The sequence below is a fragment of the Empidonax traillii genome, unplaced genomic scaffold (genome assembly GCF_003031625.1).
Source record: "Empidonax traillii isolate 1590-97213 ecotype Southwest subspecies unplaced genomic scaffold, ASM303162v1 scaffold355:size2308892, whole genome shotgun sequence".
In the NCBI taxonomy this organism is placed as follows: domain Eukaryota; kingdom Metazoa; phylum Chordata; class Aves; order Passeriformes; family Tyrannidae; genus Empidonax; species Empidonax traillii.
In genome coordinates this window covers 2,114,941-2,140,699 of record NW_020955548.1, presented here as the reverse complement: position 1 = coordinate 2,140,699, position 25,759 = coordinate 2,114,941, and the positions used below count along the sequence as shown (strand labels likewise).

General features: G+C 42.6%; 1 protein-coding gene across 4 annotated transcripts in view; it reads left to right on the top strand.

Annotated features, from left to right (window-relative positions):
* The window catches only part of CDH17 (cadherin 17), a 28,080-nt gene extending 20,498 nt beyond the window's left edge, over positions 1 to 7,582 (top strand). For all 4 annotated transcript variants that reach the window (XM_027892530.1, XM_027892531.1, XM_027892532.1 and 1 more), the window contains exons 15-19: positions 685 to 921; positions 2,842 to 2,958; positions 3,069 to 3,185; positions 4,637 to 4,863; positions 7,571 to 7,582. In XM_027892530.1, coding sequence (XP_027748331.1) covers positions 685 to 921; positions 2,842 to 2,958; positions 3,069 to 3,185; positions 4,637 to 4,743 — 578 coding nt within the window. In that variant the 3' untranslated portion in view covers positions 4,744 to 4,863; positions 7,571 to 7,582. The remainder of the gene's footprint in view (positions 1 to 684; positions 922 to 2,841; positions 2,959 to 3,068; positions 3,186 to 4,636; positions 4,864 to 7,570) is intronic.
* The last annotated feature ends 18,177 nt before the right edge of the window (positions 7,583 to 25,759 follow it).

Below are 25,759 nucleotides of genomic sequence, written 5' to 3'. Positions count from 1 at the left end.
TTTCATGAAGCTAGCTATCACATGATCTTTTATTTGTTTGAGCCACATGACATATAAAGAGGGTTAGAATTTCTTCAGTGTTTTCAGCATCAACATTTTCTGCCACTTTTTCCTCTACAGCTGTAAAGATTTTCGTCTTTCTCATAGATATCTTGAGGCTTCCTGAAAACATACCTGGAGAGTAGCCTGCAGCCTTGTACAGAATTTCATTCTACTGTGAATAAAACTAATAGTCTATCAACTCTGAAATATATTAGGACTTCTAGTCCCAGTCATTAGAATCTTTCAATGTCAACTTGCATTTCCTGTATATAGAAGAGAGGTGCAAAACTTAAGGAGTTTCATGCTTAAAAGAACTTCGTAAAGCACTGACCACCTTGGATATGACCACTTACTAGGTATGATGGTCTGTCTGCCTCCTTACCCTTGCTAGTTAGCAAGAGCTGGTGATAAATAAACCATATTTGTTAAAAAGTAGTGGCAGCTACCAAGAATTCCTCAGGTCCTCCTGGGACCTTGCCTCTGCAACATTCAGACACTTCCTTCCAGCTCTTTCACCAGCTTTGTTTCTGTCCTCTGGACACATTGATAACTATTGGTACCTCTACAATAGCTGCAAATGCAACAATCCAGCATGTGAATTCGAGATGTCTATGTAATTTTGCAATCTTGTAAACTCTACAGATAACCCAGCTCAGAAGTCCAGAGCATCCTTGATTCTACACTTACAGGATGTGAATGACAACCTTCCATATTTATCTAAGGATCATCCTGCTTTCTTCTGCTACCCGGTCAGGGGAGGAGAGAAAACTCTTCTTCAAGCTATTGATGCTGATGAGCAGTGGTTTTATTCAAAATTTACTTTTTCTCTTCCGGATGATATGGAAACAAGAAAAAATTGGGAAATCTCAAAAGTCAATGGTAAGCTAATACGGCTACTCTTACAGTGATATGGGACTCTCTTAGTACTCTGGGAAATATAAAGAAATATTTTATTACTTTTCACTCCTGTTATTGCATATCCAGTATTCTATGTAGAAAAAAAATTAGATTGTTGAGAACATCTAAGTCCTTAATTATTTTCTTCAAGAGATGACATGTAGTATGTTGCAAGCTAAAATTTCACGAGTACTTGTGAGAGAAGAAGCAGGTAAGAATGACATGTACTGTGTGCTTAAGGACTACACATCACTGATGAAAAAGAAACACAGAAGTTGAGCGCTTGCAAACTGTACATTGGTGACATTTCATGTGCAAAACAAAGTCGTGCCTCACAAACCAAATGGAGCTCTTCGAAGGGTGCTGTAAACACATGGATAAGTGCTTGGCTGATAGAGCCTGTCTGAATTCATAAAATATGTTTGATGAAGTGTCCCACTAGAGAAAATTGGGTTGCCATGGTGTTAAAGGGACAAGTTATGAAAGGATAAATAATAATTTTAAATTCAGGAGTTGGAGTAAATGGTCAGCTCTTGCAGTGAAGGGAATTAATCTGTGGTTTTCCAAAGGTTTTTTTGCTAGGATCTGCATAATTCAATACATATGGGTATGCAATGAGAAGCCAAAATTTATTCATTATATAAAATTATTGGAGTAGGAACCAAGTGTGAAGAGTTTCAGAACATTCTTGAAAGACTGAGTTGGTTGAACAACAACATGGCAGGTTCTAATGGACCCTGGACTCACAAACTCACTTTTGAAATCGTAGGTGCTGAGCTGGCCTTTATGAGTCAGGAAGGAGACCTGTAAGCAGTTCCATGGAAGTGTGAGATCAGTTTATCAGTAGTGTTCAAAAAAGCAAATCAAATATTGATAATTACTAGGAAAGAACCAGATAAGACAACCAGAGAACACCATTATGCCCCTGCATAAATCCATGAGTTGTTAAAATCTTGAATTCCAGTCTCTCTGTCTCCACAAAGATGCAGTATAACTGGAAACAGGTTCAGGGCAACAAGGATAATGAGAGTTATAGAGTAGCCCAATACAAGAAAGTGCATAGGAGCAGCAAAGGAAGCTGCTACTTTTTATCTTGGAAGACAGTAGGGAAAAATATGATAGAGAGTTATAAAATCATGAATGCTATGGTCAGGGTGGCCAAAGGTTCATTGTTTGACCTCTCTTCCAGTATACAAACCTAGGAACCTTAAATGAAGCTTGTGGAGCTATTTCCAGAGCAGATAGAATGAGGAGGTAATTGACTTTGGAACTTGCTGTTACAGGGTGTTGTCTATGCAGAAATTTTCTACAAGTTCAAACCAAAAAATTACATCTTGCTCAAGAAGCCCCTGAGCTGAAAATGGTTGAAGCTGGGAGGGCATTAGGAAAAAATAAAATATATGCTCGCAATCTCCACTTGACCTAAAAACACAATCCTGACATCAGTAGAACTTTGATCCGTTCCCAAGGGCTCTTACAGGCTTTCCCAAATTTTAAGGTGTCTCAGATGTGACAGTGTAGTGGGCTAGAAGGATGGCCCGTCCTACTAAATTACTTTGTGAACAATTTAAGCTGGTATTGGTCTCTGTGAGTATAAAGGGCTATTCTTGGTTTAGATGTGATGCTATCAGTGTAGCACTACCCAGCGTCAGATTTGGGCTGGTGTAGAAATCAGGAAGGAAATTCTATGATTGTATTATGCTAAAGGCCAGACTAGACTTTTAGATAATCCCTTTTTGCTTGATGTCTGCAAGCCAATGAGACCTTGGAATATATAGAGGAAAACAGAAGCTACCATCACGTGCGAACTAGCCTTAAAAAAAAGAACATTTGCAACTGGTATGAATGTTGGGATAAATTTCTTTTTTGTGCTAACATGAATGTCCTATTTCCTACCTACAGCTACTCATGCTTACCTCTCTCCAAAACATCCTAACTTTGAAGAGAAGACGTATAATGTTCCAATAATACTTAATGACAATGGAAATCCACCTTTGAAAAACAAAGTGAATCTTAAAGGTATACTATGCATATATATAACTACTAGTTTCAAGACAGCAATTATATTTATGACTAACCAAATCTAACTACCAAACTTCTCATTAACCTCATGGCACTTCTTTTTGCAGTAAACATCTGCAAGTGTTCAAGTGAACAGTCATGTTTTATTGAAGTAGAGCGTGAGCACTCCTGGCCAACCGTTGGGCAGGCAGTTGGGATTCTAATTGGGGTCCTACTCATCATTGGTAAGTCACTATTCTTGGTTGATTTGAAGCCAGATCTCTGAGATATGATGGTGCTGTTGCATTTCTGACACTAATTTACTTGTTGGGTGAAGATTTGTCATGAATGCTGCAGACTGAAAGAGGGGAGATCTTGTGATTGTGTATCATGATTGCTGCAAACTTAAGTTTTCTGTGCTTCTTAATCAACATACAATGACATTGAAATCAGCTAGAACAGAAGCAACTGGTGCACTTGTAGCATGTTGTCACTTCGTTGTTACCTACTGCCTTTTTTTTGTTGAGGAAGGGATTGGAGCCTTGTCTTGGGCACCCAGATTATAGTGAAAATATGGAAGTTTCCAGGGATGTCATACTTAAAATATCTGTACCCGTAGCTTATAGCTATGATTTTATTCATTTATTTCAGCTTTGTAGGTTTACTTTTTGCATATGGAGAGTTGCTCTGAACTGTAGGAATTTACATGAACAAAGTGTAGTTACACTGTTAAGCAGCAGTGAATGGTATTATGTTCTTACAGGCTCATGCTGATGCAACTTCAATAAGTAGCTTAAAATTTTTTTCAAAACAAAATATTTTTTAGTATAAGGATAGAATATTTCAGTTAGAAGGGACCTACAATGATCATCTAGTCCCATTGCCAGACCATTTCAGGGCTGATCAAAATTTACAGCATATTTTAAAGGCGTTGTCCAGTTGCCTCTTAAATGCTGACAGGTTTGGGGCATCAAACACCTCTCTAGGAAGCCTTTTCCAGTGTTTGACCACTCTCTCAGTAAAAAAATGCTTCCTAATGTCCAATCTAAACCTCCCATGGTGCAGCTTTGAACCATTTCCACATGTCCTATCCCTTGATACCAGGGAGAAGAGCTCAGCACCTCCCTCCCCACTCCTCAGGGAGCTCTAGAGAGCAGTGAGGTCAGCTTACAGCCTCCTTTCCTCCAAACTAGATAAGCCCAAAGTCCTCAACCACTTCTCACAGAACATTCCTTCCACTCTTTCACCAGCTTTGTTTCTGTTCTCTGGGCATGTTCCCATTCCTTAACATCCTTCTTCAATTGTGAGGCCCAGAACAGCGTTCAGTGCTCAAGGTGAGGCTGCACCAACGCTGTTACAGCGGGACGGTCATCTGTCATGGCACACATGACAAATCCCTGCTCAAATGGAGGGAGGTTAAATAGACACTTTGCCACCTGATCGGATCCTAGAGGTGAAGTTCATCTCTGGGGGAAGGCCTCTGAGCCCCTCAGCAGCTGATCCTGTGCACCAGCTCCTTGCATTCATGCTATTGGTCCAAGGCTTCATGGTCATTCCCCAATCCTGTTTGTTTCTACTCAAGAGGTAAAGCACATATTACAGAGGATACTACAGTGCAGATGTCAGGGCCCTTGCTGAAACATCTTTTCAGAAAGTTTTCTCTTCCCATTACTGATGAATGCTCTCTGTTTTTCAGGTGCCATTCTAGGGGGCGTATTTTTCTACATGAAATACAAAGAGAAACATGAAAAGAGTCATCACAAAGATGCAAAAGATAGTGCTGAACTCAACAGACTGACTTAAAGACTGTTTCATCAAGTGACAAAATGTGGCAAAAATGCCCTCTGGGTTGTAAGTAAACTTCGCTGCTCCCAAAGCCCAGAAGTGTACTGTCACAAACTGAATAGCAGTTCAGGGAATAAAGTCCTGCACTGCATTTGAAGACGTCCCATGAAATTATATGAAATTCCCTGACTCTCAGCAAAGGAGGTCCCAAACATACTGCAATCTGTAATCTGTCCCGGGTCATGCCTGCTTACATTATGCTGAATTTGTACTCACTATGTGACATTTCAGTTTTTCATTTTTGATATCCACAGAGTAGAACCAGTTTGTAAAGCACCATGGCCTTTCATTACAGTTTCCAAGTTAGAAAAAAAGACCATGCCAAGTCATGTGGACTTGGGTAATATGCTGCAAATATTGTATCATATTGCTGCAAACATTGCTCTTGCCCCCTACACATTAGACAAGAATAAAAATTTTCTTTAAAGGTTTTAATGCCTGCTTATTTTATAAAATAAATTTTAAAAAGACAGTACATGACAACAAACCATTGCTGCTTGGTTATCTCTTGTATTTAACCCTCATTTTCATTAAATACAGATTAAAAATGGCTCTTAGGCAAGTGACACGTGTTCAGCTGACTGAAGATGCAATGACTGCTGGAGGCACTTCTATCTTAGTTACAGTAAAATGTACTTGAGCACAGGATGACACTCAGGGAAGGAAAGCCTTTCTCCTGACAGCATGCCTATAGAAGGGCATTTTTGGTGACAGTTTGTGGGAGGTCTTTCTTTTAAGCTATAAATAAAAGCTGACAAATATTGTGTTAAACTAAAAAGACAATATATTTTCGAAAGCATCAAAGAAAAGTTCATATGGAAAAGAGTGTATTTGCTTACCCAGAATTTTTTAAATGGCTTTTGCATACAGCACAGAACTAGAAAGAAAAGAGCACTTTTTTGGTAGCATTGCATTTATAATAGGTTTTCCTAGAATGCTGCCAGCAAAAACTTTGCTTTTGGGCTTCAACAACACAACCCAATTGTTGTACCTCTTCCCCAGCTGTTGGAGCTCTGTTATTTGCTGTGGGGCTCACTGCTGGAATGTATTTATTTTATGATGGGAATGCAATCCATTATATTTGGAAAGTATGACATTCAGTTACGTCAGTGTGTCCAGGGATTAGGATTAGTATATTGTTTTATAAATAAAGAAGCCAAAGTTCAGGAGTTGTACTTGTGTGTACCCACACAGCTTTATCTGAAGATGAGGAAAATGAGCAGAAGTTCTCCTTTGCTTTACCTCCTCGACCTGTCTTTCCATTTGATAAGTTTACCCAAGTCCATCTCCTGTTTTCAAAAATTTCTTTTCTGGAGAAGAGTCAAAAAATTTCTTGACTTATTTACCTACATTCGTGGCTGGTTTGATAGCAGGACCTTATCCTTGTCCTGAGCCTGCAGAGGCATTGCTGTAGTTTCCCGTGTCTCGTGGGGTGATTCACTGCACCCTCTCCTAGCTGCCCTCAGACCACCAGATAGCAGAGCTTCTCAGACAAGCCAAAAAGTTCTTCGGGGTCTTGAACACTTCTTCAGTCTTGAAGACTTTCAGTCTCAGTGCACTGGGAGTCAACCCCACTGCGAGTATTTACCAAAGGTGGTTCACGTGTGATAGGAGGGGTCTGAAATGAAACCGCCTTGGGGTGTCCCCTCTCTGGCAGCTGCCCAGGGTGGACATCTCTAGGGCCCAGCACATTTTCCCTTGCTGCTGCAATGACCCCTTGATGGCCCACACTTCTGCCTGCATCAGAGCACAGACAGGGCCTGCAGCACCCTGACTGCCTCACCTCACCTCTGCCCCCTTCCCCACCCCACTTGCCCTAAGTCCCCTCCGCTCAAGGGACTTCTGTTCATGCTCACACAGGCATAACTAAGCAATGCAGCTGCTAGCTAACCTGTGGCTGGGGCATCCCATGCTTCTTAGTGCTTCTTGTACTGTAGTATAAGAGTAGTCCTCCCTTAAACAAAACAAAACAAACTAAAAACCCTCCTCAAACAAAAAAAACCCCTGATTTCCAACTCTGACACAAATATTCTCATTTTCTTCACCCTTCTCCTGCCTGCCTGCCAGGATTTTATCCCCAGTCCTCCAGGGGTTTATTTAACCCAGTCCTGCTCTGGGTTCTTCATTGATTCAATATCTTTTGGGAGCCAGACAAAAATTCTCACCCAGCCTTAACTCTCCCCCCGCAGCAGACTGCTGCCCCCAGCCTCCTTTCCAAGGGACAAATTCAGTTTTGCTTGGGTCTCTGGAGAGGAAGAGAAGCAATACTTACTATTATTCCTTCCCAGCATGCTTCCCACCAGTTCCAGCTGGTTCCCAGGTCTCTGCAGGAGTGGCAGTTATTAGAACATTTTGCCCTGTACATTATGTTTTTGCTCTGAATTCAAGTTTTAAAGAATGAGTATTTCTTTTTGAGCTCCTCAAATTCTTGACAATTTCTGTTAGTCATGTATCCTGCAAAGTTGTTCCATTGGCACTTATTGGTAATAACTGACAACACATAAACCACGCTTTAAGTGTAAAACTATAGACAGCACTGAAACAAGAATTTTTACAGACCTCAAAAAATAGTTCTCTGAAGTTGGTCATATTATTACTTTTTTAAACACCCTTGAAATATTTGCTTATATTTATTTTTTATTCTTGAATAATAGATATTCTGGTAATGGTTACATGCCAGAATATTGGCATGATTTTCACACCTGAAGGATTAACTATGAAGAAATTAGTAAGGTCTGCAAGCATTAAAACCAAATTAGTACTTTCAATGCATGATATTTAAAAGAAAATGTTAGAGAAGCTCAAGCTCTCCTATTTTCTATCCACAAATTATTAGAATAACTTTATACATTGATAGGAGGACAAATTTTGAAAACAGTGTTGATGGCTTTGGACTCCAGTTACAACCTTTCTGCCAAGAACAATATCACACAAGAAGTCCAGTGATGAAATCTGCTAAGAATATGTCCTCTGGCACTTCTCCTTTCCTTGGCTCCTCCTCCAAGCATGCAACATCTCATTACAAGGTTCACAGATAGCAAAAGATGTTTTGGTGCTTTCTAATCCTTTTTTTACAAGATTAGAGGCTTATCAGGGTTTTGATTATCTCCAGGATTAATGGAATACATTAATTAAACTGTCATTATGCATATTTTTCAACCCTTTTGTAAATACAAACTTGAAAAGTACGAACAAGATTTTTATCTGGGTTTATAGAACAAATGCCACAGAACGGCAGCTCCCGGGGAGAAGAAACACGTCCTTAATCCATGTTTTCAAGCAGAGTTCATCAGCTCTGCTCACATGATCAAATGTACAAGGCTGTATCCACCACACATAGCTACTGCTGTTCCTGTTGATGGGGATAAAGGTAAGGCAGCCCCCCATGGCATGGGGATGGATGGGTGCCAGCAGCATGGTTGGGATGGCCATGCCACCCTGCTGGCTGGAGCCATCAGAGCTCGTCGAGGGACAGACTGCCCCCAGGTCTGGGGAATGCAGGGAGAATTTTGTCTTCACCCATAAAATGGCTCTGTAGTGAGCTGTGGTCTTGGGGTAGGCAAACAGCATGTGGAGGAGCATAGAGGGCACTTAGGTGGGATTAGGATGCTGGATGTTAAAGGGCAACTGGTTTTGGCTGGAAGCAGATGGATGCTCTCCTAATCTCTCTGTGTGGTAGTTAATCCTAGGTGCACCTCACTAGGAGTTTGAGAAGATTTTGCTTTAAAATAAATAAACACATTTATTCCTGGTGTTGTTTCCCACAGATTTGCCAGAAATGAGAACTAAAATTAGCTAATTGCTTATGTAAACTAGAGCAAGGAACCACACAATCCATAGAGTTACCACTTCCTTCTAGACACCAGAGGTCTTGTGCCCAGTTTCTACATGGGATTCCAGTGTCATTCCCACCCTCAGAGAAGTTCTCCTTGCCTCTTGACTGACTTTGCCTTGTAATTGAAGCTGTAAATTTCTGTGTTCAAGACACAAAGTCCCAGAGCTACAGGGCTGTGCCTGTTCACAGCAGGGGAAAACTCTCCTAACTCAGAATATTCTGTAGTTCTGTGATCCTGTAGGGATGGAGCTCAGTAAAAGGAGGCACCATAGTCTGTGACCAAAGGATTACAACATGAAAATCCATTAGTGCAATAAAATACCATGGAAACATACAAAAAGATGGACAGCGTGATCATGTTAAGGATCCTAAGACAGGAAAAATAATTCCAGTTTTTTGATTGCATATTCCAAAAGTAAAACAGAAGATTAAAGGCAAACCAGCAGCAGAACTTGTTGCTGAACAGCATGTTCCTCTGCTGATAGTGAAAGACTGTACAGTGCAGAGAGACAAACTACTTGAGCCTGTTCTATTTAGAGCTTGGGGTCCACAGATGGATGATGAGTGCAGTTGCAAACAGATATTACGCCACAGATGAACTCAAGGGGAAGAAGATGGAAGCTGGAGACGAGGGGGGACCTCTCTCCTGCGTTAATGTCATCGGCAGGGGAAGAGCTGGAGTCCAGTTGCTGGCAGTCAGCATAGGCACACACCTCGTGTTGTTTCTCCACCTGCCAGAAACGTCAAAGAGTTCACACCCTGGGGTTTTCATTGCAAAATTATATGCCTACATTTGAATTATTTCTTTTGCTTGGCAAAACCAAAGAGATGCAACAGCTGAACCCAGAAGACATTTTCTCAGGTGAGATTCATAGAGGGTTTATCACATCTCTCTGCTCAGTGTAGTGAGCTCGGCCATGCTGCTTGTTGCTTCCCTGAGTGAGGGACTTGCCTGTCCTCACTCAGCACTGCAAGGCCATTGTGGGAAAGCAGTGGAGGACTAGAGTGACGCCAGCAAAGATTTACTGGCTACTGATTTACTGACTGATTTACCGGAGTTAACCTGAGTTAACTTGTCCCAGCTGGCCGAGCAGGCTAACGAGAGATGGGGACTGGCATAGCTGGTGTTGTGTTGCTTTCACACATTCAGTCTGGACAGTGAAGAGTTACCAGAAGAGCTGATGGTGAGAGCAGCTGGTAGAAAGAACAGGAAGGCAGTACAAAGCCAGACATACCAAAAAATGAAGTGTGCTCTGAGCATTAGCTGAAGACCTATAGGAGTGGACAGGCCTGAAGGCTGTGCAGCAACTCTGAAGCATCACTGTCTTTCCTATGTGGAAGGAGATCAGTGAACTTCAGGATGCATATACATACTTCTGGATCTGGTGGCCACAGAAGAGTCAGAGGAAGCATGTGCCAGGGGCTTCAGAAGCTGGGGGATTTCCAGCCATCCCTCTTGAGCCCTTTTGCTGGTGGCTCCTGCAGCTAGACCTGACTGAGAAGGCGCCCGTTTTTCTTTCATTTTTGGCCAACATCTGAAAGACTACAGATTTTTTTCTTGCCCTTTGGATAACTCCATTGATGTTAAAATCTAGTCTTACGAAACTTTTTCCATTTCCCCAGGAAATATTTTGTGTTAATATATTCTTATCCTTTCCTTATTGATTTTATCTGCAATGCCTTTTGCCAAGTCTAATTTTTAGAGCCTTACGTTTATTGTCTTAGGTTCCAGTTGTTAAGTGTTTTGCTGGGCTCCACTTTTTTTTTCCATGATGCACAGTGCACTTCTTTTAAGTGAGACACAGCTCAGAGAGGTTTATTATTTCTGTATAAGTCAGGCTATCAGATAGGGTGGATGAGTAGGTAAGAGGGCATCTTCTTATGTGCTTACCTCAGGGAAGCTGAGGCCAAAAGAAAGCTGAATGATGCCTAATTAGGCTAAATAAGAGGGAAATGAGAAGGAAAATTAGCTCAGCTGGCTAGAGCATGGCTCTAATAGTGCCAAGGTCACAGGTTCAGTCCCTGTATAGGCCATTCACTTCAGAGTTGGGACCTTTTGGGTCCCTTCCAGCTCAGAATATTCTGTAATTCTGTGAAGGGGACACTTGTGAAGCCCTAACCAGGTTCTATTTTTGCTCATTCTTCTGGCTATGTGGGTTCAAGCATTAGTAAACCATTTTGTACTAACGAGTCATTGAGTTACAAATATCAGGTATTTAAGGAGCATCCTGGATGTTTGGCTTGAAGTTTGTCACCTGCAAATGTTTTTTGCCTTTCCACAGGTCTGTGATTGTGCTGTAGAGGACCTTGGGGATAGCAGGACTCTGAATGCCCCAAATTAGGGCATGTTACTATGTCCCCTCCTTGTATTGGTCAGTTTTTTTGCTTTGCAGTCAACAGCGAGTGTCATTTTTTTAAGGCCTAGCTCCTGAAAGTTGTAAGCTGTAGTTATGAAGGCAATTGTCTATCTGTCAGGTTATGTACAAGCTCATGTGCAGAAGTTAGGCCTGATGATCACCTGCACGGGGCTGTGGGCATCTCCTGGAGAGTCCCAGCTGGTCTGCCAGCTGAGGTAGAGCCTGCCTGCCTCTCACTAGCATAGCTGAAACTGCCACACAGCTCCTTCTGTGCTGTTAGTGTGGATGATGTCCTGGCTCTGATGAAAAGGCAGTTGTGTAAAGACTAAGCAAACACGGGGCATAAGCAACAATGAGCAACAGTGGCAGTGTGGTGCTGCCCAAAGTGGGCTGTCTGCCCCAGTAGAGCACCTGGGAGCGACAAGAGCCCTGCTGGGGAAAGCATTAATGCTGGGGAGGGAGGGAGGGAGCCAGAGCCACTGAGATGCCAAGTGACGCAGGGGGTGCCACGTAAAGGATGTTCAGATTCCAGAGATGAGGAAAGAACTGTTTTCCCAGAGGCTCAGTGAGGCATTATCATAGCAGAGCTGTGATGATAGCCTCTTTCCCAGAATATTTGGAGTGAAAGATACCCTGGGCGTTTAAATATTATTGATACCAGCAATCTCCAGAGCCTGTTTGATTTGCAAGGCACTATCACCCAGTCTCAGTCTGCCTTTGATGTGCATTCCTGCATACGCACAAAGAGCATTCATTTCCTTTTGCAGTGTTTCATTTGCTGCTAGGAAGTCTCTCAGCCCCTCAGAGAGGCCTGTGGCTATTAAAACATTGTCAGTAGTTTTCAGATCACTGAGGGTCTTAAACAAACTCTGCTAGCTTTCTGCTGCACTGCATACCAGAGTTTTACCATGGTCCAGAGTTATAAATTCCCACAGTAAGACCTATGTCTTCTCTTCAGAAATTACTCACCATCATCACTGCAACTGCCCAAAATGTTCACCTGAAAACTAAGCTCTTGCCAACACCCACGGCAGAGTCCAATTTTCTAAAACTGTAGTATGTAACAGAGCTACCCTCTTCCACAGGGGTATTAAAGGGTGTCACCAAAGCACAAAACAGGAGGAATAAAGAGATGCACAGCTCAAATGTAGTCTGAAGATGCTCTTAAACAGTGCGGATTTGCATCTGGAAATGTTAGTCGGAGGTAGTCTTAACAAAGTGTTTCCATAAAACACTTCTACAAGAAACATTCCAGTAAAAACTAGCATGCATGGGAGAAAAAGCAATTCTCTGTCATTGTGCTGTTTCCTATGCCATTTTTCCTTGTGCCATTTTTTGTCTTTACTTGATGTTTACAGCAGAATTACTATAATCAGCCTGTCAGTGACATTATTGTTTCTCAGGGTGCCTTCAGAGGCTGATTGCCCAAAAAGACAGTCAAACGTTGCAACTAATGTGCACTACCAAGGGTGTAGAGTGGACCAATTGAAACTGGAGGAAAGTAGAAGCTATGGAAGTAGACAGGGTTTGCAACCAAACAGGCTGGGACCAAAGCCAGAGTGGAGGTATGGGCATGGCAGGTCATGATTCAAAACATCAACGAGCCTTGAGCACAATGAATCCGGTGGGAAAGCAGGGGTGCACTTTGGAGTCACAAAATTATCAGGAAACCTAAAAAGCAAGGAGAATAGAGAAGACAGCCACTGGAGCAGGGTAGTCAGGCTAGTTAGGAGCAGTTGCTAACGCCTATGAGCCCTAAGCCTATCGCCAAGTCTATTCCTAAGGAACACTTTGGTGTCCCCATGGCCTACAGGTTCTGGGCCAGGAAGGCTCAGGTTTCAGATACAGATCCTGAGTTCATACCTGCACGGCCCAGGAGGATGGCAATGACATAAACCTTCCTAGCATGTGAATATGGGAGCTTGTGGCACTACCCCCTGGGGTTCAAGATGTGTTTAAAGCTGTCATGACCATGGGAGATGTCATATAAAGAGTCATGACTGTGACTAATATGAGAGGTAAATGAGATGTGAGCAAACAGAAAAGGGTTAAGCAGTGAAACATGACAGTCTTTCCCAGACCCTTGTAGACTTGGGTAAGAAAACACAGCATGCCTCAGTGCTTTAGCTGAAAACAGGTTCAGATAACAGTGAAAAGCAGTTCCGTGTTTTGATGACTTCCAACACGTAGATGTCTGCTGAAAAATTAAGGACTTTTGAAATGAAGCAATGCAGGTATTCTTGACAAACTTCCTTGGCATGGTGGCTGATCAGCTGTGCTGCTTTGGGGATTCAAGTGGAACCACCAGGTTCAGAGTAGAAGCAGGGAGGAATCTCCAGATGACAAATAAGCACCCTGGAAAGTGAAGACGTGGAGGGCATTGCTCTGAGCAAACATGGCCAAGGGTTAGGTGAACACCACATCACATTGATGAAGTTTCAGAGAACAGTGGTGTTATCTAACAGTGATTTCCATTGCAGGGGACTAGCTGACAGAGTAATGTAGAAGGATTTGAAAATGGCGTTTAGAAGACTATTTACCAGCAAGTAGAAGAAATCAGCCTGAAATTACTCTGATCGACACTTCATGGAACCTCTTCCTCTAAAGGCCAGGGGGGCTCCTTGCATGGAGCCATCCATCTCCAAGGATGGTGGTCTTAAGATATGGGCTTGTGAGCAAGGCAGATCAAAGACAACTTCTGAAAACACAGTCACTGATGTCTGGAAGGAATGGGGTGCTGGGGTTTTTTTTTGAATTGGTCTGATCATAGGTATTACATGAGTCAATAGATACTCAGACCTCTGGTTTGTGTATCTGTCCACCAGAAATTGTCCACGTTCCAGGATTTCCAACTCAATTTGTACCTCCAGGATTAAATCTCACCTTTTTATGACAGAGCAGCCTTTAAGTCTTAATTTTAATCACAGCTAGCTCTTTTAGTCTGTCAAGGTAGGGCAGATCTGTACTAGGATTTTTACTGGAACTATCTTACAAGGATAATTCCAGCAGAATGACCTCTGTGAATTGCACATTTTTTCACTGTTGGAACTGGGAGGTCTCAGAACAGTATAACTTGCATTTTCCCTTTACTTGGCATCTGCCTTGATGTTTTGATTACTCTGCTGATAAGTTACAGAAATCTAAACACTGGGGAGAACAAGGACCAAGCCGCCTGTTGCTTTGATAGCACTGACTTCACTGCAGAGTTAGAGGCATCTTTCCCCTCAAAGAGGAATTCTGCTGGGTTTCAGTGCGTACGTGTAGGGATGAGGTGATCATCTGTTTCGGCTGCTCCAAAGCCAAACAGACTCCCACAAAGCATTTAATCTCCATTTAGGAGAATACAGCTAGAGGGGCCACTCACTTGAAAAGTCTTTGATGAACCTGTAACACACATCAAAAAGACCGATTGTATTTTTTAATTAGTTGAAGCAGCATCCAAGCTCCCAGAATCAAAACAATGATCCAGAAGAGGGATGTCTACGCTCTCTTGGAAGGCATTGTGTAAAAGTACCATGACAGTCACTTTTTTGGGGGGTTACATAGACAGATTACCTTGACAAAGATGTCCCAGGGCAAAGGGAATACAAAGATTACTCTAGTTTCTCAAGAAAATAGGTATTATATCACGTCACTATATATCAATCCAGTGCTAAAACATGGGAAAAATTCTGGAACATCATCACTGGAGCATTTAAAAACATTTGGGTTTTTAAGCATAACAAAACATGTATCAGATGTAGAATATGGTTTTCCATATTCTGATATGATAGATGCAGGTGTGTCCCCTGAGAGCCAGTTTAAATTGCAATACTTCCTGCAATCTCTGAAATACTTCATTTCCGAAGAGAGTGATATAAATTTCCAGATTTTACTTGATGCAGAGTTCTATTATCAACATAAGTGACAAAAGACAGAGCCAAAAAAATATGCCTTTAATGTTGTTAATTCAGTAGAACCACATGATGCTAAGGTAGGGCAATTCATCAGCTAGCCCAAGATTTGGCAGTTTTGTTTTGAGTTTCTAACTTTTTAAACCCAAGGCCAGGAGCATCCTAGCCTGGGTACGGTATCAAGAGTCGTGGATGTGGCAGTGGTATAACAGTAAACAACAATACCAGCATCTTTGCCAGGAGAGGTTGCAAGGATGAAACTGCTCTTTTTTCACATTTCAGGATCTGCCATTGCCTGCAGGACAGTGAGGGCAGCTCTATGATCATGCCACTTAACAGCAGTACTTAGTGAGGGGCTTTTTTTCATTTTGGCTGACTAGATTGGGCCAAACAAGAGGAAAGCAATGAATAAAAGTCTATAGAAAGGGAGCTTAGAGTTCCCTGCCACAACTGTGAAGAAAAATGTCTAGGATGAGGAAATTCAATGATGGCAATTTAAATTAATTTTTAAGGCAGGAGTAGAAAGATCTCTGGGCAGGTGTGATGACAAAGATGACATAAGTTGCTAGAGGAGTCACCTGACAGCAACTGTTTATGCATGAAGCCCTACCTGATGTGGTTGATGGAACAGAGCACCCATGGGCAAGCAGTAACCCTGAAGATGGACAGGACACACATGGTAGTGTGGGAAAGGGAGCAGAAGAAGTGTGGAAAGGGAGAAGGAGCAGGAGAAGTTTCACAAGAAGAAAAAAAACAGCAAGGAAGAAAGAAAAGTAAAAGAAGAAGTTCATACAGAAGTACAAACAGGAAATAAAGCACTAAAGAGGATGTGGTTTACCTGAGGAACAGAAGAACCACTATCTCCACCTAAAAAAAGAGTAGGACAGAAAAGATACCATCTCAAGAAACTGCGTTGAGAACAGGAGACCATCAGTGTGTCTTAGTCATTGATCTGAAGCAGAAAACAAGTCTTTAGGATGCAGTGATGAATACAGTCACATGAACATACTTTAACTTTTTAGCTTCAGCTTGAAGAAAAAAGCTCTACAGGAATAAATGCTTCTAGATGTACTAGCCAGGAGTCACAGAATCACAGAATATACCAAGTTGGAAGGGACTCACAAGGATTATCTAGTCCAGCTCCTGGCCCTGCACAGGACCATCCCCAGGAGTCACACCATGTGCCCAAGAGTGTTGTCCAAATGCTTCTTGAACTCTGTCAGGCTTGGTGCTGTGACCACTTCCCTGGGGAGCCTGTTCCAGTGCCCAACCAACCACTGTGGGAGGAACTTTTTTCTAATATCCAACCTAAATCTCCCCTGACACAACTTCAAGGGATTCCCTTGGGTTCTGCCACTTATCACCACAGGGAAGAGATCAGTGTCTGCCCCTCCTCTTCCTCTCCTGAGGAAGTTGTAATTGCAATGAGGTCTCCCCTCAGTCTCCTCTTCTCCAGGCTGAACAGACCAAGTGACCTCAGACACTCCTCATATGGCTTCACCATCTTCTTTGGACACTCTCTAATAGTTTAATTAATCTTTCTTACATTGCAGTAACCAAAACTGCACACAATATTCAAGGTGAGGCCTCACCAGTGCACAGCAGAGCGGCACAGTCTCCTCCCTCGACCGGCTGGTGATGCTTTGCCTGATGCCCCCCAGGACAGGGTTGGCCCTCCTGGCTGCCAGGGTACTGCTGACTCAGATTCAACTTGCTGTTGACCAGGACCCCCAGGTCCCTTTGCACAGTGCTTCTTTCCAGCAGCTCATTCCCCCCATCTGTACATACATATCAGGTTGTCCCTTCCAGGTGCAGAATCTGGCACTTTTCCTTATTGAACTTCATATGGTTGGTGATTGCCCAGTCCTCTAATTTGTCAAGGTCTCTCTGTGGGGCCTTCCTGCCTTCAAGGGAGTCAGCAGCTCCTCCTTGTTTCGTGTAATTTGCAAATTTACTTATATCCTTTCCAGTCCTCCCTCGGAGTCATTTATGAAGATGTTGAAGAGCGCAGGGCTCAAGACGGAGCCCTGTGGAACCCCACTAGCGACAAGTCACCAGTCTGATGTCATCCCACTCACTGTTACCCTCTGTGCTCATCCCATGAGCCAGTTGCTCACCCACCACGTGATGTTTATCCAGCTGTGCTGGACATTTTGTCCAGAAGAATCCTGTGAGAGACAGCATTGAAAACTTCACTGAAATCCAAAAAGATGACATCAGCTGTCTTCCCTTGATCAACCAGGTGGGTTACCTTGTCATAAAAGGAAATCGGTTTTGATAAGCAGGACTTTCCTCTCATGAAGCTGCACTGGCTGCGATCAACGACAACATTGTCATTCAGGTGTTTTTCAGTACCTCCCAGAGTAATCTTCTCCATAAGTTTACCAAGCACAGAATGAGGCTGACAGGCCTGTAGTTTCTGGAGTCCTCCTTTTTTCCCTTCTTGAAAATTGAGACAGCATTTGCCAGCTTCCAGTCAGCTGGGACTTCTATGGATTCCCAAGACTGCTCAAAAATCATTGAGAGAAGTATTGTGATGAGATCAGACAGCTCTTTGAGGATTCTGTGATGAATCCCATCAGGCCCCACAGACTTGTAGGGATCCAGCTGGAGCTGCAGGTCCCACACAATTTTGGGGTCAAGTGGGAGGAAAAATGGTGAAGCTGGCTGAACTGAAAAACTCCAAGAGCCGAGTGAGGATTTATCTTGGTGCTTCTTTAAGTCAAAAATAGAAAAATTCTTTCTAAGAAGAGGCAAAGTTACAGAGAAGCACTCCAGAACTTAATTGGCTGAGTATCCTCTTGAAGAAGACATTAGAAATAGTTCTTAAAGAATACAAATACTTATGAGCATATAAATCTATGGCCCTAAGGAAGACAAACAAATTCTTATGATCAAATAAAACTGTGTTTTGTACGTCAGGAAGTGCAGATGTCAAGTAAAAATAGGCCAAAAATCAGAATAGTTGTTTCAATGGAAATGAAAAATTAAACATTTTTTTGGTAGTATAAGAAAAATAGCAACAGTGAAAGAAGAAGTGTAGTCACAAGAGAGTAAGGACTAAATAGCTTAAAGATTTAATTCATACTTTGTCTTAGTATTCAATTCATACTTTGTCTTAGTATACAAGAAGAAAAATTAAATTAAACATGGAAACAAGCAAGGCAATTAAAAAAAATTATCACATTTGAGATGTAAGCAAAACTTCAGGAACTCTAATAATGGGCTTCCATCTCCTAAATTCTACAAGATTTAGTTACATGCAACCGCAGTTTTGGAAGCCACAATTTGGTATCAAGTTAAAAATGTTACAATTATGAGTAAAGAATTGCAATTACGATGTTTCAGAAAGGAAAAAATTAGTGTTCTGGGCCACGACTAGTACTCACTTCAGAAGTAAGAATGGCTTTAAAGAACAAGCATAACTGAAAAGAAGGAATAATTAAAGACATGAAAATAATTTATGAAAAGGAACAAAGGCACATGGGTTTACAAAGTTTAATTATCCCAGGCTGACAGAAGGATGAATTCCACCCCCTCTACTCTCCTCTCCACCCTCAAAAAAACCCCCAACAAAACCCAACAGATCTACTCCCACTGAGTGTCCACTGGTATTCTGATTCACTCTCCAATGGGAAATGCTTAATATAACTGAGGAAGGTAGAGAATACAAGTGGGATCAAAAAGTCATACCAGGCTTTCACAATGAGAAGGCAAATAAGATCATATTGAAAACAAAACTACTGGGCTGAAGTACATATAAGTTAGAGTTTATCAAAGATCAGACTTGGTTTCATTTAATTAAATATTTTCCTTTGAGACTTCAGCAAAGACTGTAATTTTTCCAGTGGCATTTGCTAAAGACACGAGTAGTCTTTAACTGTCAGCACAATGCAGAACTAGAGCATCACAAAGGAATAAAAGATGACGTTGAGAAATAAGTAATAGGAATGGGTTCAATGTTAATACTATGAAGGGCACCATTACTTGGGGGTCAAAAACAATTTTTGCTGATTCTGAAACCACAGATGGGAATGGCTTGAGGGGAAACCTATTATACGGTTATGCTGTTGGATGAACATGAACCACTGCTGCAACACAGCCATGAGAAAAGCAAATATATGCAAATAGCAAATTATGAGTACTGATGTCTCACACTGTGAGATCCCATCTGAAACGCTGCAGACATTCCTGGGCATCCCCTGTCAGGAAGGATTATTTGAAACAGGAGCAGATGAGACACTGATCAGATTAATGGACACTATCCTACAGGAGGCACTGGCGCCTGCTTAGCAGGGAAGAGAAAAGGAATACAAAAGGTTTCTAAAAATACATCAGGAAAGGGTAAACACCAGGGGAAGAAAAATAGCTATATAAGGGAAAGTGGCATAAGATGGAAATCTAAACTAGTTACAAACAGCATTAGTGTAGACGACAGAATTTGGCTTTTATGACTCAGAAGAGCAAGCCTGTGGCACATCATCCCAATAATAACACTGGAACAAGAGATTTGTCTGGTATCAACATGCAGCAGGATTCCCACATAATAGGATTGCACTCAAAAGGTTTGCCTGAGAGGCAGAACATTGCAGTCGGTGGTCCCATGTGCTCCTGGAGGAGGAGGAGGAGGAGGCAGGACCCTGTTTCTGATGGCATATACACCTGTGGCTCCTGCATATGACCTGTCAACCTGGTTTAACTAGAACACTGCAGTTGTCCCTAGACTTGAATTAAATGCTGGATGCATGGAAATCTAAAAGTGCTCATCTGCTGCTGTCAGCAGGGCCTCTCAGTACTGTTCTGCTTTAGCAGTACCATTCATTCCTCTTATTTGAATAAGAAGCTCTCCACACCAATCTGACTGTCAAGCTTCATGGGCTGTCACTATATATTTTGTGTGATTATACTATATCACTTCCAGACATGCACCACTGACACCATTCCATGGTGGAGGAACACATACTGTGTTCCCTTGTTGGGACTGCCAGGTCTCTTGACTGCCAGGAACCCCCTATAAACTCCACAGAACCACCTTCTTGTGATGAAATGTTGTCTCCAAGATCTACAGAAAAATCATATTTCCGTAGGCCATGCATTACAAAACAAAGCTATAAGCTGTGTGTAGTTTTAGGATGTATTTTCCCTGTAACAGTAAATGCCTTCAGTAAGTACAGTGTATACCAAAAGCAGTCTACAGTTAGTGTCAACATGAGACAAAGCAAAAGTCATTTTATCATAGACATGTGCTTCAGAGAACTGCTCTGTTTAAAAGTTACAAAATCTTTTTGAAGTCTAAGCTTGGATGAAGCTAATCTGCTCAGGAAACAAACAATTTCTTTCTTTGTATGTCACTGTTCTTCTTCCGTTTCAGCTCCCTAAGAGCTTGTGCCTTTTTAAGCAAATAAGTAAGCTACTGGGCTGCTGGGAACTGGGCAGCCCTGTGTTCCTCATCTTGCACAGCGATGCACAAACCTTGGGTTTATTTGAGTGCCCAATCCAGAGCACAGGGCCTCAAGAGTTAGATGTTCATGTTTCACATTCATTACAAGGGTGTGAATAGCTTCAGATTTACTGGGCCCAGGATTTAGGAAAACAAGAAGAGAAAATCAATGTTTGTGGCAGAGAATATAGGACATGAGAGGAAGCAGGGAGATTGCAACTAGCAGGGAAAGCTTGGATAGCGCCTAAAGGAAAAGCAGAGAAGAAGAAAAAAAGAGAAATAGAGGACGCTGAGCGAGAAAGGCCTGTAAATACAGGGGAGGATGGTGCAGTTAATAGAGAAAAGCCCTCACCCACTCAGCATTTACCCAGTAGCTGTATGAGAGAAGAAACATAAGGCACAAAACTACAAAAGATTTTAGAAGCAGTTTGCTGACCATGCAAAGCAGGCAGTAAACTCAAAGCACACCTAGGTGCATTCAGGAACATGGAATCATGATGTCATAAAGGTTGGAAAGGACCCTTAAAATCATCGAGTGCCACATCTACATGTCTTTTAAATACCTCCAAGGATGGTGATTCCACCACCTCCCCAGGCAGCCTGTTCCAATGCCTAAGAATACTTTCTGTGAAGAAATGTTTCCTAATATGCAGTCTAAAGCTCCCAGGTGCAACTTGGGGCCATTTCCTCTTGTCCTATCTTTTGTTACCTGGGAGAAGAGACCAACTCCCGCTTCACTACAACCTCCTTTCAGGCAATTATAGAGTGATGAGGTCTGAGCCTCCTTTTCTCCAGGCTGAACAATCCCAGCTCCCTCAGCTGCTCCTCATCAGACTTGTGCTCCAGACCCTTCACCAGCTCTGTTGCTTTTCTCTGGACTTGTTCCAGCACCTCAATGTCCTTTCTGTAGTGAGGGACGCAGAAATGGACACAAGACTCGAGGTGCATCCTCACTGGGGGAGAGACAATCATTACTTCCCTAGTCCTGCTGGCTGCACTATTTCTGATGCAAGCCAGCATGCCACTGGCCTTCTTGGCCACCTGGACACACCGCTGAATAACAGGTTAAAATTAAGCACAAATCTAATTTCTTTTTTGATCCCATCTTAGAACAGAAGGCAGATTAAGAACCAGGAAAGGATATTATGCCTTGGACACCCAGATGACCATCTGTTTGCAATGGAGTTTTTAACTACAAATGTCTTCAGAGTGGGAGCTCATTTACTCACTCCTTCACCTTTTTGCTTTTCATGAGCTCAGAAGGAAAAGGCAGTGTTAGGATACCCAGAGCTTCTTGGTGTCCAGGGGCTAAGCAGGCACTTCAGATATGCTGAGAATGTGATTCATGATGATGTTTTTACTGCATTTCAGGGTTTTCTCCTTCCTTCTAGTCTCTGTGTTTTGGTGCTGGTTCTAGAGCTGTGTGGGATTCAGAATATCTGTTTTGGGAAATTTCTTTTTCTAACTGGAACAGAGCACCATGAAATTTTCATAAAGCAAAGGATAATGGTAAAAATCTACCATTTTCCATCCATAAGAATATTTCGCGTTGACTTTTGCATTTTCAATATGGAAAAAGCTCAAATATTTAAAAAAAACATTATCCTGAAGTAAAAGAAAAACATTGCACTTTTTAAAACTGAATGTTGAAATCTTAAAATAATAATAATTAAAAACCAGACTGAAATATTCCACCTTCCTTAAAGGCTTCTGGTTGTTTTCCTTCTCCAAAATAAAATGCTTTTCCATATTTCCATGGAAAGTTTCAGTTTTGACATGAGTGGCATCGTTTGACTGAAAAAACTGTCTTCTACTGGAAAAAAAATGGCTAGTTCTTGTGTGGCCATCCACACCCGTTTCTTTCTTGCCAATATCTTTTTCCAGTTTTGATCAGTTAGCCTCCTGCCAAAAATGCTCTGCCCACTTGAAAAAGTAGCAGAGAGATCAAGTCTGCTGCTGTTCTGTTCATTGCTGTGTGTACCCTCTGCTTTTTCACATCAAACCTGTCCCCACCAAGACCCTGCAGAATGAAGGTTTTCAGGACAGCCACCACCTCCCTCTCTGTAGGACTAGTATGATGGGATGGGATCAAACCACAGACCTCATCCTCCCACCCTGCCAGAGGAGACACTTCACTGTGCTCAGTGGGAGTACCCCAAGTGGGGCAGGCAGGCTCTGCTCCTCAGTAAAGGCAATACCTTTTGCTGTGCTTCACTTTGGCTCTTCTATTCCCTCAGCTGCCTCAGAGTAGAGTTATCCTGAGTAAATGCTGGTTACTGACAATTAAAGGAGTTCTGTGTGCAGACAAAACTGGTAACACAGACCTGAGCTGGGTGATGGCAAATTTTTTTAATTGCTTCTGCACTGAGGATTTCTAAGAAAAGGAAAAGATGGTTAGGTGTAAGCTCTGCACACAGGTATGTCAGGAAAAGAGGTATAGCTCTAGGGTTCCAGGGCCCTAAGTGTATCATTAATTCCGCATCATCCCAAGACAGGTGGCTTCACAACTCTGTCAGGGCTGGTGCTGTGCCCAAGAAAGATTTATTACTGTTACTTGAGTCTGTTAACACAGCACTTGGGCAGTGATAGAGGACAGAGTCATTCCAGTAAATGCAGTGGAAAAGGTATCCATAGCACAGGATGGTGTGCATCCCAGGGAGCTGAGCGAACGAGCAGGAAGTGTCCTCATGTGACTCTCAAATGGTCTTCAACTCCACACTGAAAACAGGAGCTGGTTTTAAAATGTCTATTATGGAAAAGTTAAACACAGCTAAACAACACCCAGAGCTTGGCTACTATTTGGCTTCAGGTCATGATGACATTAAGAGGGGTATCAGGATTGGGGTGGGATATCTCACCAGCCCAGTACACAGCTCGGCACAGTGAGCCTTCCCACAAACTGCCCCAGCTCCAGCTTGGGATGGATGGTGGGTGACCGCCCTGACAAGAGGGCTGCTCTTGTCGGGAAAAGACCTGGACTCTTCCTGACAAGGAAGGAGTGGCAATCTGTAAATCTCACTGAGTGGAAAGAACAAACACTATGATGTAGCTCCTCGCTGGAGCTTGGCTGGAAGGTGTAAACACAGCCCTTGCAAACCTTCATGGAACTGCTTGCTGGTATGATTGAACAGGGGCTGGAACTGCTGTGGAGGTGACAAGCCTTGGCAGAAATATTTATGCGTCTGTAGATGCTTAAAACCAGAAGAGCTGTTCAGCCATAAACTTGTGGTTCTATCTAACAATGTGAGGAGAAGGGTCTCTTATCCTTCAAATAGCTTAAAATTAGCAAGTGCTATCTTGGCCAAAAAAATCAACTTTAAAGTTTTATAATATTTATCCCTTACAGTTAGTGTTTTTGTTGTAGCGTTTGTCCTTGAGTCCATGTTTCGAAGGGAATCACAGAATCACAGTCTAAAAAGCCTGGCTGAATAAAGCAAAGCTTCATAAAACACCATGTCATGACATGACAAGCAGTGTCACTCAAGGACTGGTGTCATATCACAGGCACACCTTTGGGTCAGTGCTGCCTCTTCTCCAAGCACCAGAGGTACCACTCCCACCAGAGCTTTTGATTTCTGCAGATTTCTCAGCGTCACATGCCCTGTAAGTGTCCCTGGTCCATATCTTGGGGATGCCACAGCCCAATTAGAGTGGGTGGCACCTGTCACTGATGACCCCCTCTAAGATGTGCTGAGCACCTGCACTGTGGGAAAGGGGTCAGTAGTTTTCCCTAACCTGCCCCAAGGCAGGCAAGGAGGAGAAATGTCTAGGTTTTAAATGGGGCTGTTTCAGAGGCAGTGTTCCTCTAGCTCCCGATAGGGAATAAACATCACCCACAAAAGGCACATCAACACCAGGGGGGCAGAGCTTGTGGTGTTACAGACTGACAGGGATAAGGACAGACTATAGGGTTTCCTGGCACCCAGAGCTGCTGGCGGGAACATTGAGCAGAGGTGGGCAAAGCGCCTGCTGTGCAAATCCTCTTTACGCAAGTGTTTCTTTCCTTGTGTCAATGGACATGTTCATCACTGTTTATCCTGGCACTGGCCAGCAACAGCAGCAAAGCCAGAGGTCTCTTTTGTTTGTAATCTCTGCTGAGCAGATGAATCATTGCCATGCACCATCAGATCATTTCTGGTTTATAACACCCTGTTCATTTCATTACAAAACTCCAGCCTTGCATGGAATAAACTAATTTGTCTTCTTCTTGTCCTCACATCTCCTTCAATATTTAGAATATGACCTCCACAGAAAAACAGAAATACTACTCTGTGCCTGGGGACAGTTGACTCTGACCATAGGCTATGTCCAGGACTGCACTTCCTGGGCACCAGCCACCATTTCACAGATGAGCTCCTTCGAAACAGACCCCTCTTAGTTGTCTTGTTCATGTCCTGTCATCACTGACTTGCTGTTTCATCCTTCCGCAAAAGCAATATAGCTCTGAAAAATTTATTCTGCCCAATCCTGTTTGTCTAATGTCAAGTTGAAAAGTCCCCTGGCCTTTTTTTGTGGTTTCACCTTGGTACACTCTACCTAAACTGCACTGCAGTGTGCATCAGCTCAGCAGTTGCCGTCAAATCAGGAGATGACTGTGGTGCTGTGCTTTAAGTGTTCACCTTACAAAAATGTCCCGAAGAAGCACTAAAACGAAAAGCATCTGTAATTATCCATTGTATCGTCCAACCACAGCAACCCCAAAAAGAGCAAAGAACCTCAGGCTCACCAAAGTCAACAGGGATCTTCCCTAGAATTTGGAATGAGGTTGAAATTGTATCTGTCCACCATGTGTGCAGTGTGTACAATGGAAAGTGCTCACCGTAGAAGCTCCAAACAAAGGCAAACTGTTGCTGGAATTAACCCAACAAGCATAAAATAGCTCATGCTCTGGTGTGAGGCAGTGACTGCTGTCTTTCTAGTTTGCTTTTTTATTCACAGAACTTCTTGTATCATCTGTGAGTTTCTTTGACTTGGTGTAGTAATAAGGCATAATCTGCAACATGCAGCTGTTAGAAAAACAGCAATGGGAACGATGGCCTGGCCAGAACTCTAATACTGTAAAGCTAAATAGAAAATAGCCAGTAGAATAGAAAACTTCACTAATGCCCAAATACACATGTTGATATTGGCACTAAGTGTTTTTCATGCCCCTGCTCTGAGCTCCCAGGGACTTACAGAGATGGCTGTATATGCTGGAGCCTACAGGTTGTTACTGTACATCTCCCTCACATCTGTGCCTCCCTCTCACCCATGGGATCTCAGAACAGCATGAAGGGGCAGCAAGGACCATGGTGAGCTGTGCTGTACCAGCAATCCTAAATTATCCCAACCTTCAGGACAGCACTGAAGCTAAACACTTTGAGTACTGATTTCTGTGAGTGTGAAATACTGAAAGGAGGTATCCCAGTTCCTTTTCTGTTGACTGCAATGTCCTATGTCACCTGCCATG